This window comes from Myotis brandtii, unplaced genomic scaffold (genome assembly GCF_000412655.1).
Source record: "Myotis brandtii unplaced genomic scaffold, ASM41265v1 scaffold312, whole genome shotgun sequence".
In the NCBI taxonomy this organism is placed as follows: domain Eukaryota; kingdom Metazoa; phylum Chordata; class Mammalia; order Chiroptera; family Vespertilionidae; genus Myotis; species Myotis brandtii.
The window spans coordinates 1,966,972-1,984,964 of NW_005361955.1; the positions used below are offsets into that span (position 1 = coordinate 1,966,972).

Below are 17,993 nucleotides of genomic sequence, written 5' to 3' on the forward strand. Positions count from 1 at the left end.
GCATCTGTCCCCTGGTGGTCATTGCACGTCATAGCTATCAGTCAGACAGTTGCTTAGGCTTTTGTATATATAGATTATAATGTTAAATTCTGGAAACTAGGGCAATATAGGAAAAGTTTTAATACGTAAGATCACTCTAAATCCCAATACCCAGAGGCTAACCATTAGCATTCCTGGTACATATCCTCCTGAGTACCATTTACGCATGTGCGCACAAATAAATACACACAAGTGCAACTGTGCTGTACTTGCTGCTTCACAACCTCCTTTCGAGTTTTTATTCAACTACATGTCATGGACTTATCAATGAATATGGATCTTTTTTTAAATATATATTTTTATTGATTTCAGAGAGGAAAGGAGAGGGGGAGAGAGATAGAAACATCAGTGATGAGAGAGAATCATTGATTGGCTGCCTCCTGCACACCACACATGGGGGATCGAGCCTGCAACCCAGGCATGTGCCTTGACCTAGTATTGAACCATGACCTCCAGGTTCTTAGGTTGAAGCTCAACCACTGAGCCACGCTGGCCGGGCTATGGATCTTTATTACCCTTTTTTAATTTTTTTTAAAGATTTCTTTTGTTTTTTTGTTTTTTGTTTTTAATATATATTTCAGAGAGGAAGGGAGAGGGGAGCGATAGAAACATCAATGATGAGAAAGAATTGATCGGCTGCCTCCTGCACGTCCCCCACTGGGGATCGAACCCGGGACCCTTCAGTCCACAGGCCGACGCTCTATCCACTGAGACAAATCAGCTAGGGCTTTATTACCCTTTTTAATGAGTATGTCTTGATCCATTATATGAAGACAACATTTTTTTAACCTGTCCTCTATTGATAGATTTCCACGTTTTTCTTTTGGTTGGGGGTAGAGAGAGCTCCACCCCCACCAAACAATGAAGGGAACATTATGTGTACATACATCTTTGCACTTTCTAAACTTTTTTTCTCATGAACTCCTACAAGAGGAACTGCTAAAATCAGAAAAAGAAGAGGTGGATAGTGGGTGGATCTATTGTTAGGTTCAATTCTGAGCCGATAGGGCTCCTGAGAGCCTGTCCAGGATGAAGTCTGAAGGGCAGTGAGCCCTCCTTTCTCTAATGACCCTCCTTCTTACAGATTGGCCCGGATTCTTGTCCGCCTGCCAGCACTCAGGCTGATGAGCTCCAACATAACAGAAGAACTTTTTTTTACTGGTCTCATTGGCAATGTTTCGATAGACAGCATAATTCCCTACATCCTCAAGATGGAGACAGCAGAGTACAATGGCCAGATCACCGGAGCCAGTCTATAGTGCACACCACACACCTGCTGAGGAGCAGAAATGGCCTCCTGGGACCGCTCAGAGAGAAAGAAAATGGAAGTAGTAGTATTTTGGTATGTGCAAATATTTCCAGTATGTCCATCATTTCCTACCTGGTTCCTTCGTATCTGTTAAATCCCAGGCCATAGCAACTAAAAGACTAGTAGGATCCTTTCCTGCCATAAGAAATGTTTTAATGCCTTTTGATGAAGCAGATTTTGGAACAATCTTTTAACTCAATTTGTATTTAGAAATTCTCAAAGGGCAAAAAACAAAGTTTTATAATGTCAGAGACTAGGATTAAAACTAAAAGAACCTAAGAAAACAGTATGTGTGTGTATATATTAAAAATGTCCTTGGAATTAATAGCTACTAATTACCAGGGTAATATTAGCACTTTCTAAGCACTTCTTACCGATACGTAATGTTAGCAACATCTTGTCTATGTGCAGGGCAAATGGAAAACAGTATACGTCTTTTGCCGAAATGCTAATAATTTCTGTGAAAATGCAATAGGGTATAGGAGACAATCATTTATGTTTAAGAAAAGGCATCATTCCTAATTATATGCATACTTTGGTGGTATTGAACTGAATTCCTGTGAGCAAATGAAAATGTGGCTTATCTGTATCATGCAGTAAGTGGGAGTGTGCTAGCACAGTTGGTGGTGACCCAAACCAAAAGCTTCCTCAGTCAAAGAGCTGATGCTTGTCAGATTCCCTGGTCTCTGGTCCTGGTCTGACAGGCATCTTCAGGCTCCTCAAAACCTCAGGCATCTTCGGGTGCCTGATTCTCAGAATTGGATTGCAACCAGTTAGACATTAATTGCCAATTCCTGCAGCAATTAACATCCCCAAATTACCTCCACTATGGCAGATGGAGCTTTCTGACCAAAAAGTGCAATTCAGCATTTTGAACCCTTGACAGTAGTACTTCCTGAATACAATCTGGGTGGCTGCAGTTTTCAGATGGAGGGACATGGCCTTCCTGGAGTGTGAGGGTTCCTCTCTGGGATTTCTATTCCAAGTGACTCTATGGGCCTGTGTTCCTGCAGTTCAGAACTACTATGGGGGTGGAGTATGTGTACAGGATCTTGCTTCCTGGCTAGGGCAGTGGTGGTGAAGCTGAATGGAAGGGTTCTCTGTTGACCTTAAATATCAGGGTTTTCCAAAATGTCTCCAGATCCAGTATCTCTGTTGGCAAGTTTTTGAATGGCACTGGCCCACCGTGCACTTTGATTCCCCTAGGTGTGTGCCAGCAAAAACCCTGGAGCATTTAGGTAACGGATGCAGAAGCAGGCTGCCTGCTCCTTAAAAAATAACCCTTAATTCCCACTTATCTCCTTTCTCATAACTTAGAGCAACCATCGTATACAAGGACAGAATATGGTTATAAGGAAGTTCTATCTAGAGAAGTGCACCCATAAATTCCCATGGATGAGTTGCAGTGAGTATTTCCTTTGGGAAAAGTGGTGTGCCCAAGACTGAGTCAAGTACTTTGCATTTTCTTTTTTGTGTATATCAGAATAAGCAACTACAATGTAAGGTTAAGCTTGCATCTCTTTAATCTTTTGATCAGATATCCAAAAAGATCCCAAGGCACTCCCTGGTCTGGCTCAGGCCCTTAGTCATAGTAGGCACTTCACAAGATGTGCATGGGTGTTGGGCAAGCCAGCCACAGGCTTACAGCAAAATGGGATGCTTTAACCTGAAGTGTTAGCAACACTTTATGAAAGTCATTATTGAGGATTAAGTGGGAACAGTTCAATTCTTTTATCACTTCTAGTTCATATCTTGCAAGCAAATTTTGGAGAATAGTGAAGGGTGCCCATTATAAAATGATGGAAAGGATAATGTCACCATCTTAAATGTTTGGTTTTCTAACTTTGAGTGATTTAAATTTTAAAATTAAGACCAAAAATTGGCCAAGACAAATGGAGTTAGGGCAGGTTTGTATCATTTCTGCTTCTGAAGGATTTTAGCAGAGGGCATTTTGAAGCATGTTCATGCATCTTACACAGCTAATTGTCTATTTTTCTCTTTTTAAATATAAGCATGTTTGTTGATCATAGAGTGGCTCCCTGAAAATATATATTGTGTTACATCTTTCAGATCTGAGTTCTGTGTTGGTGAAAAGGTCCGCACTGGCCAGCTCCCGCATTCCCAGGGGCGGCCCTGTGGAGTCCTGTATCTATCAGGCTTTAGTCTCTGGTTGCCTTAAGATATTGGGGCAGCTTAGCCAAGACCTAGGCTGCAGTCCTGACAAACCCACTGCTTAGATAGGTTGGGAAGAGAAGGTGATAATCAGAAGGAGGGCAGTGAACACTTGGATAGGGAAGTGTCATACCCCTAGCAAGATAGCCCCTGAGAAAAGTCATGTTAGTTAGGAGGCTGCTGGTTCTAACCTGGTCCTTTTCCTTGAGTCCCTTTGCTGCTGGTGGCTGATTTCAATGGACCATTTTGGGGTTTATGCACTCCTCAGTAGTTTCCCATATCCTCTTGGCCTTACTCTGAAGTGGCCTGTTCCTTCAGGATCGGGTCCCACACAACCTGAATTGTCACTGCCCCAAGTCATTTCAAGTTTTTTACAGGTCTATTCCATCTCTTGTCAGATTGGTTAAAAGAAGCGCAAAGTCAAGATTATTTAAAGGGATCCTAAGCTGATATTTGGGCTCAACTTTCACAAGGCTTTCAAACTCTAGATTTAGTGAAGTAGACCAGACCTCTGCCTGCTGAATCTCAGTGAAATAAGGTAGGAGTTAAATTCTTTGCCATGTAGCTATTCACACATACCCTTCTGCTGACTTAGCCAGTCCTCCCTCAATGGGGGAGGCTACACTGGCTAAGGGAGGTGGGGACAGACATACACGGTTGCTTTGTGGCTCTTTTCCAGTGGTATCTCAGATAATGTTGGACAGTTATGTATAGTTGAAATTTGTGGAGTTCTTTATATATATAATAATAAAAAAAAGGACAGGAAGAGACTTAGAAAAAGACCAAATTACTCATGCAAATAATACTTTCCAAGTTATTCCTGGAGAGTATTTTTAAGGCAGTATGTTACCGCCTTTCTAATTTGAGATTTTTGTGTTTATTGGGGATTACATTATTTATTGTCTAATCTCTGTGGTTGGGGTTCTTTTTTGGTTTTTATATTTAATTTCAGGTCTAGTCACTTGTAAGATGTGTTATATAATATCCCTCGAGGGATTTTCTAGCTTGTCAGTGTCAGTATTAAATGTGGACTCTGTTTTGAGGCAGTTGCCACCAGTCATGGTGATAGCAATGGACATGTCTACTCTACGCTCCCAAATGTATAGCAACACACTATAGCTTACTTAGCAGTTTTGCTTGTTTGGGGGACAGCCATGGCAGGGAGCCAAGAATTAGAAGGTTCTCAGGCTGTATCTACTGCTTCTATTCTGGGAAAATCACATCCTAATCCTTTGGGGTAGTTTTCAGCAGAGTAGTCTCACTCCCTGCCCGCACTCTGCCTGACAAGCAGCCCTTTGCTGTGGATCTAAGTACTGTGACCTGGTTAGATTAGAGTTAGGAAGTACGTGGCCTCCTTTTCAGTGGAAATTGCCTTATGTGCAATGGAGCTATAGGTGGGACATTTGAACCCTTCTCTGAGCCCAGGTCATGAAAAGTGTCATCTTCTGACATTCACCTTTAACTTGGGAGGTCAGTGCCCTTCAGATCCTGGAAAGTCTGATCAGGCAGGGCAGGTGACCCATGCTTTTGTCCCATATCCATTCCCTAGATTGCAGGCTCTTTGAAAATGTTTAACTTCGATGTGAATTTGTAATTGAAGACGGAGTGGGTTTGGATCTCTTGTACACAGGGCTTTGGACCTCCCCATGTGCCTCCCACCAGTGTGGCACAACTGTGTGTCTAGCCCTGAGCTCCCCTCAGCACATTGTGCGTGTACAGATTACCGACTTGTATGACTAAATGAATGTACATGTGTTTATATCTTCTATATATGTACAGTGTATATATATAGTGTGTATGTGTACATAGGTGTATATTATGTATACAGACATGTAGCCACATATCCAAACTCTCCTTGTTTTAAAGAGAATCTATGATAAGAGTTACTAAATTGATGTGGGTACTCCAAGATCCCTCAGCAGGATGGATTTGCCAAGATTTTAACTCCATTTTCCTTTGGGTGTGTCTGGCTGAGGAAGGCCATGAAGTTAAAATGTTCACTTTGTACCAGGGCAAGTTCCAGACAGAAAGGTCCTAACAATGACATTGCTATGTATTCTCTAGTGTGAGACAATGGCTAGGAAGCTGGAAGACAGTTTATACTAACGTCCAGAAACTAGGTGCGGATCTTTAACCTAGTTGTCACACACCTCTTTATGGCCTAACTGGAAGGAACTTGGTAGGTCAAGCTGTGGGCCTTCCCTGGACTCATTGTCATGTGATCAGTTTCAGAATGGTCTGTGTCATGGGGCCTGGCTCCCAATTTTCCCCACTTGCTCTGGACTCAGTCTGCAGATGGTGGGCACTGCACTGTGGCTAAAAAAATTCCCATCTAACGCAAGTTGGGGGAGGGGGGGGGGAGGCAACCAACCAAGTATTCTTTAAAAATAAGCATAATTGTTGATGGCTAACTTTATGGCATAAGTTACAAATCTTAAATTACTTCTCCAACTGTAGCATGCAAATGAAATCCACTGACTTTCTCTAAATTATGATTTTAAAATCTCAGATAAAAATTGCATTTTAATATGGATATGCATGCCCTTAAAGCTACAGATGCCAAATGTCCAGCTCTACTCTGGTGAATTTTCCCCAAGTCGGACTTTAAACTGAAACACAGCACTCGGGAGCCAGGCCCCAGCCCAGCTATAGTTGCTCATGGACCTGGTAAGCACAGGGGCCTGACTAACGGGAAGGCTGAAAGCTGGCCTGCTGAAAGAGATCTCTGGATAACTGCAAAAACATAATCCACAGGTGGTGGTGGTGGTTTTTTTTAATCTATTGAAATGTTTGAAAAACACTTCATTGAGACCATAGTACTCAGTGCCTTTTGTGAGACTGGGCCATTCAGCCTCCAGCTTCCCCATCTGTGATGTAAAGCTCCTGTTGCTTCACTGGCTGCCCAGCAGTGATTGTCACCTTCCCCATGTCCTTGCCTGTCGTGACAATCACTATTGAAGGTAGCTTTCCAATTCGAATAATACAAATGGAAGCTTGACAGTCTCTAAGTGAATCTTTAAAATAAAACTTTTCATTTGGGGCTATTAGCAGCAATCTAAAACTAAACAGTTTAAAGGGAAAGTCTGAGATATTTTTAATGCCCAGCTATACTTTCGATTAAGCCAATAATTTTGGTGTTTGAAAATGTATACTATATATAATAGAAAAAAAAGTGCTATAAAAAATGCTGAAAAAATGCTCAGCAACATTTACCAATTGTCAGGTTGTGGTAAAGCTTAATATTTGGATAACATTTGGAAATAGACTTTACATGAAAAATAAATGGCTTTTCTCTAGGAAAGTATAATCAGTTGTCATTTTAACAACAAGAGCATTCATGGACTCAAATGCTGCTGCCACGTACAACTCAAGTGCTGGAATATTTTTCTATATCCTCCCAATTATCTTGTAAACCAGTGTTCAACTAGTTTTATAACTGAAAAGCTGCACATTTTTCATAGTACAAACCATAGTTTTTACCTGTAGTTTGGAACTGTTAAAATGTAGCTAAGTATTACCAGCCCTTTTAAAAGACATTAAAGGAAAACTTGGGTGTTAGATTTTCTTGGGACCGTTTCTGTACCCTCTGCCCTTCTCAATATAGAAAATATTGTCTATGCCATTACATTTTAATTCCAGGTTTAAAACCTGTTAAAAGCTGTAGCTTGAAATCAGCTTTATGTGATGGCATTTAAAATAGCATGTTCTTTTTTAATTGAATTTTATATCTAATCAATGTCTTCAGTCTTGAAGAAGAATTTGCATTGTTGTGTTTGTATATAGAGTATTGCAGTGCATGAATTAGCTTTATGCATTTTATTAAATGCTGTTTCAATGTGGCATTGTTGTGGCTTAATACTACTACCTAAATGAGGTTTATACTATTAAAAGTTAATTAAAGACTAATGTGCATCTTGTTTATCCTTTCTCCTCACAATAGTAATAACATGCCTGACCACCAGGAGTCCCCAGAGCGCTCTCACCTAAACACCGAGTGGGTGGTGAGGACGCGCCTTAGTAGTCAGAACCCTGTAGCTCTCATCTCACCTTAGCCAAAAGCGACTTAGCCCCATCCATTTGATGGCTCACTGGACTTGTTTCTGGAACAGGGCTTGGGCTGCCAAAACTCACAGACTGCCATCACAGACACAGAGCCAGGCCTCGGACCAGAGCAGACATATTCTTAAAGTTTCAGAAGTCATCTGACTCATTTTACAGGTGAGGATTCTGAGGTCCAAAGTCAAGATTCTTGGCAGAACCCACTGGCAGCCAAATAGCTTTCAAAAGGAAAAGGAAATTGGTCACTTCAGCAGAACAAGGTTGAAAACCATCTGGCAAGCATTGGTTATGTGAATAAAATTAAGAAACTAGATGAATTATAAAAATCCTCATAGCAATCATCTCCAATAAGTTCCTCCCATTTCTGTAAATTTAAAAATCTTTTATCATTGTTGAAGTAGGAAATGGAAGACAACTGTTTAAAGAGATAATGCCCCCTAGTGCTGTTTGTTTCATGAATCATTATGTCTATGAAATAGCCCATGAAAAAACAGTAATGGTGGTGCTTTCCCATCAGGCACTGGACATTTATTCTCTCTCTAAAGAAGGGTCACTAGCTTGGTTTGGGGCAGTCCTGGCTAGCTACCTTTCTGGGCCCTGTGGACCAAGTAGGGAAGGAATACTTCCCTAAGGCCCTTTGTCTCACCAGCTGTGGAGACAGACCAAAAGGAACAAACTCTCGGAAAAGGCTTGGAGGCCCAGTAGGAAGTCCAATCAGCTGGTGTGAAGGCCATGCTGCAGTCAGCAGGTGGGATTGTTATAGAAACATTGCAGGAATTGAAACTAGGGATTAGAATGGAGGATAAATTTTTCTAGCCACCCTTCAAAATGGTGATGGGGAGAGGGCACCAAGATTTTGAATTTCAATTAAACAAAATTGAAGTAAACCTGCCAGTTACACATTAAACCCAAACAGACCTCCCCTTCTCAATCCCTCCAAGGCTATCACCCTGAACACAGGTCTGGTGCAAAACCACAGGAAACCATAACTTGAGCATCAAATGTAAAAAGAGCCAGGTTTCTCAATTTAGTGGGATAATCTCCCAACATTCAAGTAAAACACATTCTACCCTTTCCAGTTTGGCTCAGTGGAAAGAGTAACAGCTGTGTGTTGAAAGATCCTGGGTTTGATTCTGGTCAAGGGCATGACCTGCATTGCAGGCTGGATACCCGGCCAGTTGGGGAACATGTGGGAGGCAACCAATCGATGTGTCTCTCTCACATCGATGTTTCTCTCTCCCCCCTTCCACTCTCTAAAAATCAATGGGGGGAAAAATATCCTTGGGTGAGGATTAACAACAAAACACACATTCTAGTTTCACATTCATTTCCCATAACTAACTTACCTCATGGAGTAATCCCCTTATTCCCATTTTACAGCAAGTGTTATGCCTTGACCAAAGCTCCCATCAGAGAGGAACTCAGACCTTAAACCTGCTATTGTAAGCCCTTTTTTTTTAATCTTTCTTTATTGGTTAAGGTATTACAAATGTGTCCTCATCCCCCCATAAGCCCACCTGCTTGCATCCATTGGTCAAAGTCTCCTGGTCTGTGTTTCCACCGGTCTGTAGTCCAGCTGGTCCTTTACTTTTGATTAAGTAAACCTATTCTTAAACTGACCCTAGAGGGCTTTGGTGTCTCCTAAGCGCTTAAAACCAGCAAAACTCAAGTAGCAGCAATATCCATGTCCTAAGGAGGAAAGGACTACTAGGCAGAACTACTAAGTAACACCTCACACCCTCTTCCAAACTTTAACTCAAGAACTGAACAAGAAGGTAAATTGAGGCAGCTTCCACAGCCAGGTCCCTCAGGAGGAAAAGGTCAGCTGGCTTTAATTTAAAAGTGAGCACTGCACAAAGGTTTGCCCCGGGATTTCTGAAAGATGCCCAGAGAGCCTGAATGGAGGGAACATCCACACTGCCAGCCACAACTAGCTCCAACCAGACTCAACTGAATTTTCAGAGTAGGGTCTGGAAGAGGAGTCGAAATCAGTGGAGACAAGGAAAAGGCCACAAGACCAAGATGTCAACAGGCTGTGGCCCTACACCGTCCTGATCCCAAAGTCTGTTCCCATGCAGGCCTTCCTCCTGTGCCTAGCAGACTGGATACACACCATGCTGCTGGATGATTAAGGAGCATTTTATTGGCAGAGTCTCTGAGGACAGAACTAGGATCTCCCTGTGGCCAAGGTAACCCTCGCCCACAGGCCTGGGGCCTTAGTCCTGGGCACTGGCTTTCAGAGTTGCTTTGTACTTCCCTGTCATCTCCTTGGGTAAGGGCACCAGGGCCGGGCAGGGCACCTGCCCTTCCACCTCACAGATGCACTCCCGCAGGCAATACTTTCGAGGTCCAAAGTGGGCTGGATGAGAAAGCTGCTTTTTCTCCTGCTCTTCTTGCTTGAGGGTTTCCCTGCCAAAGAGCACAGACAGCAACAAGGTGTTGGCAACAGTTCTCTGAGCCTCTGCGAAGCACAGAACTTCTCGGAGTGGGCGCCATCATCAGCCGGGGAGACTTGGACCTCCTGTGTCTCCTAACACGCTTCTCACTCCTCAAACCTATCCCTGCCCTCCACAGGGAAGGCCTTCAGTATGTGAGCAGTGTCAGGCCCAGGGCAGGAGGCACTTGGAAAGCACACTCACGCCAGGCCAGCACAGGAACAGTCAGCCCTCAGACAGCTGAGGGGCAGCCCCATTTCTGACAAGTGAGACCATCAGAATAAAGGGGCCTGGAAATGCCTCCAGGTGCCTTCTCAAAGATATTCCGCTTCCTTCCCTTCCCTTCTTTCCTCCATGGAGAGAAAAGGGATGTGTCACAGCAGGCCCCGGGGTTGGTCACCCACCATCTCCAAACTGGGATATGTTTCCAGCCACACAGTGCAAGTATTTTAGCTGCATCTCAGCTTCCCTCTGACCAGGAGGGATGGATGACTTACTGTGACACATCTGGTGAGCAGCCAAGTCAGATGGAATGGACTCTCCAGCCCACACTGGTGAGTGTCTGGCTCACAGTCAGAAAACCTGTCCCTTTCCTCTCTCTCAAAATCTCTGCGCTAAGACCTCTGCTCCCCTCCAGGTCAACCCCAGCAACTCACTCATTCTTCCCCAGGATTTTTTTGATGTGCTCCATGATCTCTTTATTGCTCTTGGTCTCTACATCCACGAGAACCTGCTCACCGGTATCTGAAAACAGAAAGCAAAGGAGGTGTGGCTGAGAACTCAGGAGAGCGTGCCGCAGCCTCAAATGGTGATTTGCTGTTTGCTAGAGGAGAAATATTTTAACAATAAAGTAAATATATTTGTTTACATAACCCATTATATACTACCATTTATTTTCCAATATTTCTTTATACATGAGCAGATATAAATTTTAGGTATGTACAAAAGCATACTACTTTAATAGAAAAATTCCATGTTCATGGATAGGAAGATTCAATGTCATTAACATGGCAATCCTCCCCAAACTGGTCTATAGATTCAATGCAATCCCTATCAAAATCCCAGCAAGTGTTTGTGTAGAAACTGATAAATTTAGCCTAAAATTCATGCAAAACAATTTTGAAAAGAAAATGGAGGAAGGACATTCATTTTCCAATTTCGAATTTACTATAAGCTACAGTAATCAAGTCAAAAACAGACTACAGAGTAATAGAACAGAATTGAGTCCAGAAATAAACCTTTATATTTATGGTCAATTGATTTTCAGCAAAGATGCCAAAACAATTCAGTGAGGAAAGATTGTCCTTTAAACAAATGGTGCTGGGACAATTGGATAGCCACATGCAAATAAATGAATTTAGACTTTTACTCCCAACATTAAAAAAAGAAACAAAATACTCAAAATGGACCAGGGACCTACAACTTTTTGAAAATCTTTAGAACCTAGGCAAAAATATGCCATCAAAAACATTATTATAGAAAAAAACCTAATACACTGAATTTAAAATCCAAAAATTTTGTTCTTCAAAAGGCACCATAAGCAATAGACTGGGAGATAATGTACAGAATGCATATATCTGATAAGACTTGTATCTCAACTATATAAAGAACTCAAAACTCAAGACAATCCAACTAAAAAATGGACAAAATATGTGAATAAACATTTAACCAAAATTAGTCATTAGTCATGACAATGAGCTATTAAGAGTGGCTAAAAATTTTTTAAATGGGCAATACTAAGTACTAGTAAGGGTGAAGAGTAATGGAACCTTTCTTACAATACTGGTAAAAATGCAAAACATTACAGCCAATTGAGCCAATGAATTAAGACAAAAAAAGAAAAAGGATTGATAAGGAAGAAATAAAACTGCATTTGCAGATGACAAGACTGTGTATGTAGAAAATTCTAAGGAATTTAGAAAATAAACTATAATGCGTTTATAAGCAAGGTTGCAAGACACATTCCATATACAAAAATCAATTAGCCCTATAGCCGGTTTGGCGGCCCACGGACTGAAGGGTCCCAGGTTCAATTCTGGTCAAGTGCATATACGCCGTTGCAGGCTCGATCCTGAGCCCTGGTCAGGAAGCGTGTGGGAGGCAACCAATCAATGTTTCTATCTCCCCCTCCCTCCCACTCTCTCTAAAAGTCAATGGAAAAATATCCCCGGGTAAGGATTAACAGCAACAACAAAAATCAACTATACTAACCAAAAAACTGTAAAATGAAATACGGTATTTAAAAATACCATTTATTATAGTCACAAAACATACTCAATTCAATATTGTTAAAATATCCATACGCCTCAAAATGATCTATAATGTAATTCAAATCAAAATCCCAACAAGCTTTTTTCCAGAAACTTGCCCAATTTTAAAGTTTACATGTAAATGCAAAGAACCTAGACTAGCTAAAGTAATTTGGGAGTGGGGAGCAAAAGCACAAAGTTGGACTTACGCTACCTGATCTTAACACTTATAAAACTACAAAAACCAAGGCAGTGCGATATTAGTACTGTACTAGTGTAAGGACAGACATAGATCAGTGAAAGAGAAGGAGAGTTCAGAAAATTTTTAAACGGACAAAAGATACAATTATACTCTTTACAAAACAGATATTTGAATAGCTAGTAACAAAAAGTTATGAGAAAATGCAAATTAAAATTTCAATTAAAACCCATTGGAATGGCCAAAATTCTTTTGTATATGGTAAAATACATGACATAAAAATTACCATTTTAACCATTTTAAAGTGTATAATTTGGTGGGTTTGGGTACATTCAAAATGTAAAACTATCACCACTATCTAGTTCCAGAACTTCCTCATCACCCCAAACAGAAACTCTTTTGCCAATTAAGCAGTCATGTCCTATACCCCACACCACCCCAATCCCATCCCCTAGCAAACATTGTCTTGTCTCTATGGACTTGCCTGTTCTAACATTACATATAAGTGGAATCACAACCACATTCTTTGGTTATGACCCCTTCCTCAATCTTCAAAGCCAGCAATGTTTTATATCTGGCCATTCTTCATAGTCACATGGACCTCTGATCACAGCCAGAGAGGTTCTCTGATTTTAAGGTCCATGTGATCAAACTGCTGCCTGGAGGTGAGATGGCTCAATCATTTTGGAAACCTATTAAGCAGTTTCTAAGAACATTATACATCTCTTCAGCATGAGGCATAGGCTCTGAAGAGCTGAGCGCCTGGGTCCACAAAGACAACTTATGTGAGAAGATACTACAAGCACCTTATCTTAGTAGCCAAAACCTGGAACAACCCTTCACAGCCAGGGAGGCCCACCACTTAAAGCTTCCTTCGAGGAAGCCCTCCTGCAAGGAGCAGCCAGCTGAGAGCCCAGCTGCTGTTTCTGGAACCCACCAGAGCCACGCCCAGGCTCTCCTTGGCCTAGGTCTAGGTCTAGATCCTAGATCCTAGACCAGGGGTGGGCAAACTTTTTGACTCGAGGGCCACAATGGGTTCTTAAACTGGACCGGAGGGCCGGAACAAAAGCATGGATGGAGTGTTTGTGTGAACTAATATAAATTCAAAGTAAACATCATTACATAAAAGGGTACGGTCTTTTTTTTTTTTCCTTTAGTTTTATTCATTTCAAGCGGGCCGTAGTTTGCCCACAGCTGATCTAGCCATCTCTGCTCCGAGTGGAGCTACGACTTCCCCTGGGGCCGGCCCAGACTACCTAAGAGCTCCACCACCATCTTAGGTGCCTCCTGTCCAGACTGCCTTCCTTTTCGAGATGTCAGACCTGCTTTGCCATATGAAGATTTTCCCTGCCCACCCCTCTTTTATCTCCAATAAATCTCATACTTCTGTCTTGGTATCTAATAAAAACTCAGGTGTTCATCAACAGGTGAATGGCTAAACAAACTGTGGTATATTCCTATAATGGAATACTACTTAGCAATAAAAATGAATTAACTACTGATACATATAACATGGATAAGTCACAAAAACATGAGTAAAAGCCAGGCACAAAGTACACACCACATTGCATACCGCATAGAAATCTCTAAGACATATGCCAGGGACCGCACGTTTTTGGGCAAACTGCACGTTATTTAAATCATCATAATGCACTTTAGGTGTTGTTTTTCAATAATTATAACATTTTTATTTACAAAAACAATTAAACAATTAAAGTTCCTAGTACTTTTTTAACGTATGATACTGCATAAAACATTTTCCTCTATGAAGAGGGACCAAACAAAATTTACATAAGTATCTAGATTCGCTCCTTTTTCCATGGGCGTGAAAAACAAGAACACTCGTAAGCGGTCCTTAACAGATGGCGCGCGAAACACGAGAAAACTCCTGAGCGGTACGAAATGTGATACTGTGAGATTCTATTTATATGAAGTTCTGAAACAAACAACAATAAACTATGGTGAAAGAAATCATAACAGTGGTTGCTTCTGGTGGAATGGGAATTAACTTGAAAGTAGCACTAGAGAACTTTCTGGAGTAATAGAAATGTTCTTCAGCCCTGGCCAGAGTGGCTCAGTTAGATGGAGCATCATCCTGTATACCAGAAGGTGTAGGTTCGATTCCTGGTCAGGGCACATACCTAGGTTGCTAGTTCAATCTCTGGTAGGGGCGCATGCAAGAAGCAACCAATCGATGTTTTTCTCTCTGTCTCTCTCAAAATAAAAGTAAAAAATTTTAAATCAATAAAAATAGCCCAGCCGGTGTGGCTCAATGGTTGAGCATCGACCTATGAACCAGGAGGTCCCAGTTCGATTTCCAGTCAGAGCACATGCCCGGGTTTTGGGTTCGGTCCCCAGTAGGGGGCGTACAGGAGGCAGCTGATCAATGATGTTTTTCTCTCTCTCTCTCCCTCTCCCTTCCTCTCTGAAATCAATAAAAATATATTTAAAGCACTGGCTGGTTTTCTCAGTGTTTAGAGCATCGGCCCACGGACTGAAGGGTCGTGGGTTGGATTCTGGTCAAGGGCATGTACCTCAGTTGCAGGCTCGATCCCATGGGCCAGTCCTGGAATGTCCAGGAGGCAACCAATCGCTGTGTTTCTCTCACATCGATGTTGCTCTCTGTCTCTCCCCCTCCATTCCACTCTAAAAAATATCCTCAGTTGATAACAAGTACATATATATTTTTTTAATCAATAAAAATAAGTATTCTTCATCTTCATTGGGAAAGTGGTGACATAAAACAGAACTGTAGGAACTCATCAATCTATACACATTAAACCTGTGCATTTATTATGAGTAAATTATACCTCAATAAATTTTTTTCAATGCAAACACAATATATACACAAAATTGTCATACCACCCCTACTCTCTTCACCTACCTACCTTGCTCTATTTTTTTTTTCATCACACTTACCTTCTAGCATACTGTCTTAAGTTTCTTGTTCTCTCTCCTGCTAGAGTATCATCTCTACAAGGGCAGAGATCTTTGTATGGCTCCCTGACACTCAAGTACCTAGAACAGTACCTGGGTACCTAGCATATTTGCTAAATAATCTGGCCATTTGAGGCCAGAAATAAAATGGGAAGAACATTATTTTGTTCCCCAAAGCATTTCCCAGTCTAGACTTCATTTGATTTTCTTAACCATGTAAGGTAGATGTTATGCCTTTACTTAAGAAATAAAGCAATGGGAATGTTTCTTGATCAGGGTCAGAATGACTGAGAGCTACACCAACATATCTGGTCTTCTGACTTCTGGGTATTAAGCCATATTTAACTGAATAAAATTCACTTGGTCCCAGGTGGACACACACAGACATATACTTTTCAAGAGAATGTGGCCAGCCTAAGAGGGGCTTTGGGAGACAGGAGAGGGCAGGTTTCCTGGGAGAAGTGGTGCCCAAGATGAGTCTTAAAGGATTATTTTTTTAATTAAATAAGCAAAGAAAGTAGAAAGGGGATTTCATCAGAGGGATGGCATGAGCAAAGGCATAAACAAAGGTGTGGCAAGGGAATTTTGAAAAATTAGTCTGTGTGGTGTGAGGCATATGAAGGCAACAGGAAACAAGTCTGGCAAAGGAGAGGGAAGAGGCATCCAGATCTCAATGGTCATTGAAGCCAAGGTGACAGGAGCAATGTTCACAAGAGCTTGTACCTCAGGTCACCTGACTGCTATGAAAGGACGGACGGATGGGAGGAAAGACAGTCCTGGAGCCCAGCAGAGGCCCCCTTACTCACCTAAATAGAATCGAAGGAAGGGTGATGGTGTCATGTTCTTAAACATCATGATCTGCACCCAAGGGTTTTTGTATTGGATTTGAGGTATGTTGAAAAACACAAATTTCCTGCAAAGGAAAAAAAATTAAGCCCATGAAACAAGAGTTTTTAACCTAAAATTTTGCATACCTGTGTATTCATTTTTCAAGGGAAAAGGTCCGGAACTTTCATCAGATTCTCAAAGGACTCTGCCTCCCAAAAAAGGCTGAGAAAAGCAGCAGCTTTCAGGAATGTTAGTGTGTTCTCTGAGTGTGGGTAGTCAGACTCCTGGTTTGCCATCTGAGGGAAAAGAAATCTATATCCCTACCTCACACTGCACCCTAACCCAAAACTCACCAAAGCAGAAGTATAAATGTAAAAATGGAACTATGGCCAAAACCGGTTTGGCTCAGTGGATAGAGCGTCGGCCTGCGGACTCAAGGGTCCCAGGTTCGATTCCGGTCAAGGGCATGTACCTGGGTTGCGGGCACATCCCCAGTAGGAGATGTGCAGGAGGCAGCTGATCGATGTTTCTCTCTCATCGATGTTTCTAACTCTCTATCTCTCTCCCTTCCTCTCTGTAAAAAATCAATAAAATATATTTAAAAAAAAAATGGAACTATGAATATCTTTGGTCTTTATTTAAATGATGGTTACACAGGTGTATTAATATGCTGAATTCATCGAATATACTTCATGTAGATTGTACAAAAATTTAAAAATATACAAAACAATAATAGAATATTTTTATAATCTAGAAGTGGAAAAACCTTTCAACTTAGATTTAAAATATAAGTGTAACTACATTAAAACTTGAAAAACAATCCAGAGATGAAGGACGCTGACGTCACTTTGCCATGCTAGCAGTCAGCAGCTGTGCGTCGCTGCAGGCTGCCCAGGATCAAACCAGAGAGGGTCGGACCTGCATTGCCACCATTTGTCCACCATCCAGAACTGAAATATCATTGCTGACACCTACACATAAGGAACTGTCGGACATTGAAACTTGGACTCAGAACTCTTGGACATTGAAATTGGGACTTAAAACACTTTTTGTTCTTGAAATGTTATGCTCAAGTTTTAAAATGTTTTAGGTTAAAAAAAAATAGAAGCAGGGGCATAGAAAGGAAATGGACTGATAATTCTTGGGGGGAAGGAGGTGTGGGGGGTGTGGGAAGAGACTGGACAAAAATCTTACACCTATGGATGAGGACAGTGGTAGGGGGTAAGGGCATGGGGTGGGGTGGGAACCTGGTGGAGGGGAGATATGGTGGAAAAAAGAGGAACATCTGTAATAAAACTTATGAGATCCTGGCCAGGTAGCTCTGTTGGTTAGAGCATCATCCCGATACACCAAGGTTGTAGGTTGATCCTCGGTCAGGGCTCATACAAGAATCAACAAATGAATAAACAAATGGAACAACAAATCTCAATCTCTCTTCCTCTCTCACTCCCTCTCTCTCCCTGCCAGTCTATCTCTAAAAAAATCGAATTCCCTTGTCATAGAGTTTTACCCATCATTAGTTAAGATTTACAGTTCAACAAGAACAAAGGGCAAAAGCCACAAATAGGCAGATAGCCAAAAAACCTATCATCTTATGAAGGGATTCTCAATATCTTCCCAATAGTCATGTAGATTAAAATATAATTGTATTCGTGCTCGCTTCGGCAGCACATATACTAAAATTGGAACGATAGAAGATTAGCATGGCCCCTGCGCAAGGATGACAAATTCGTGAAGCGTTCCATATTTTAAAATATATATATATA

At 41.5% G+C, this 17,993-nt stretch overlaps 2 protein-coding genes across 9 annotated transcripts in view; one reads left to right on the top strand and one right to left on the bottom strand.

Moving 5' to 3' along the window:
* NR2C2 (nuclear receptor subfamily 2, group C, member 2) overlaps positions 1 to 7,426 on the top strand; it is a 75,639-nt gene extending 68,213 nt beyond the window's left edge. For 4 of the 8 annotated variants that reach the window (XM_005870022.2, XM_014542718.1, XM_014542716.1 and 1 more), the window contains one exon: positions 1,124 to 7,426. In XM_005870022.2, the coding sequence (XP_005870084.1) occupies positions 1,124 to 1,298 (175 nt within the window). In that variant the 3' untranslated portion in view covers positions 1,299 to 7,426. The remainder of the gene's footprint in view (positions 1 to 1,123) is intronic. The other 4 variants (XR_001362844.1, XR_001362843.1, XR_001362845.1 and 1 more) reach the window with 4 other exon arrangements.
* Positions 7,427 to 9,697: 2,271 nt separating this feature from the next.
* MRPS25 (mitochondrial ribosomal protein S25) overlaps positions 9,698 to 17,993 on the bottom strand; it is a 13,292-nt gene continuing 4,996 nt past the window's right edge. The window contains exons 2-4 of the mRNA XM_005870023.2: positions 16,206 to 16,312; positions 10,671 to 10,758; positions 9,698 to 9,988 (exon numbers count right to left, since the gene is read on the bottom strand). Of these exons, the coding sequence (XP_005870085.1) occupies positions 9,796 to 9,988; positions 10,671 to 10,758; positions 16,206 to 16,312 (388 nt within the window). The 3' untranslated portion in view covers positions 9,698 to 9,795. The remainder of the gene's footprint in view (positions 9,989 to 10,670; positions 10,759 to 16,205; positions 16,313 to 17,993) is intronic.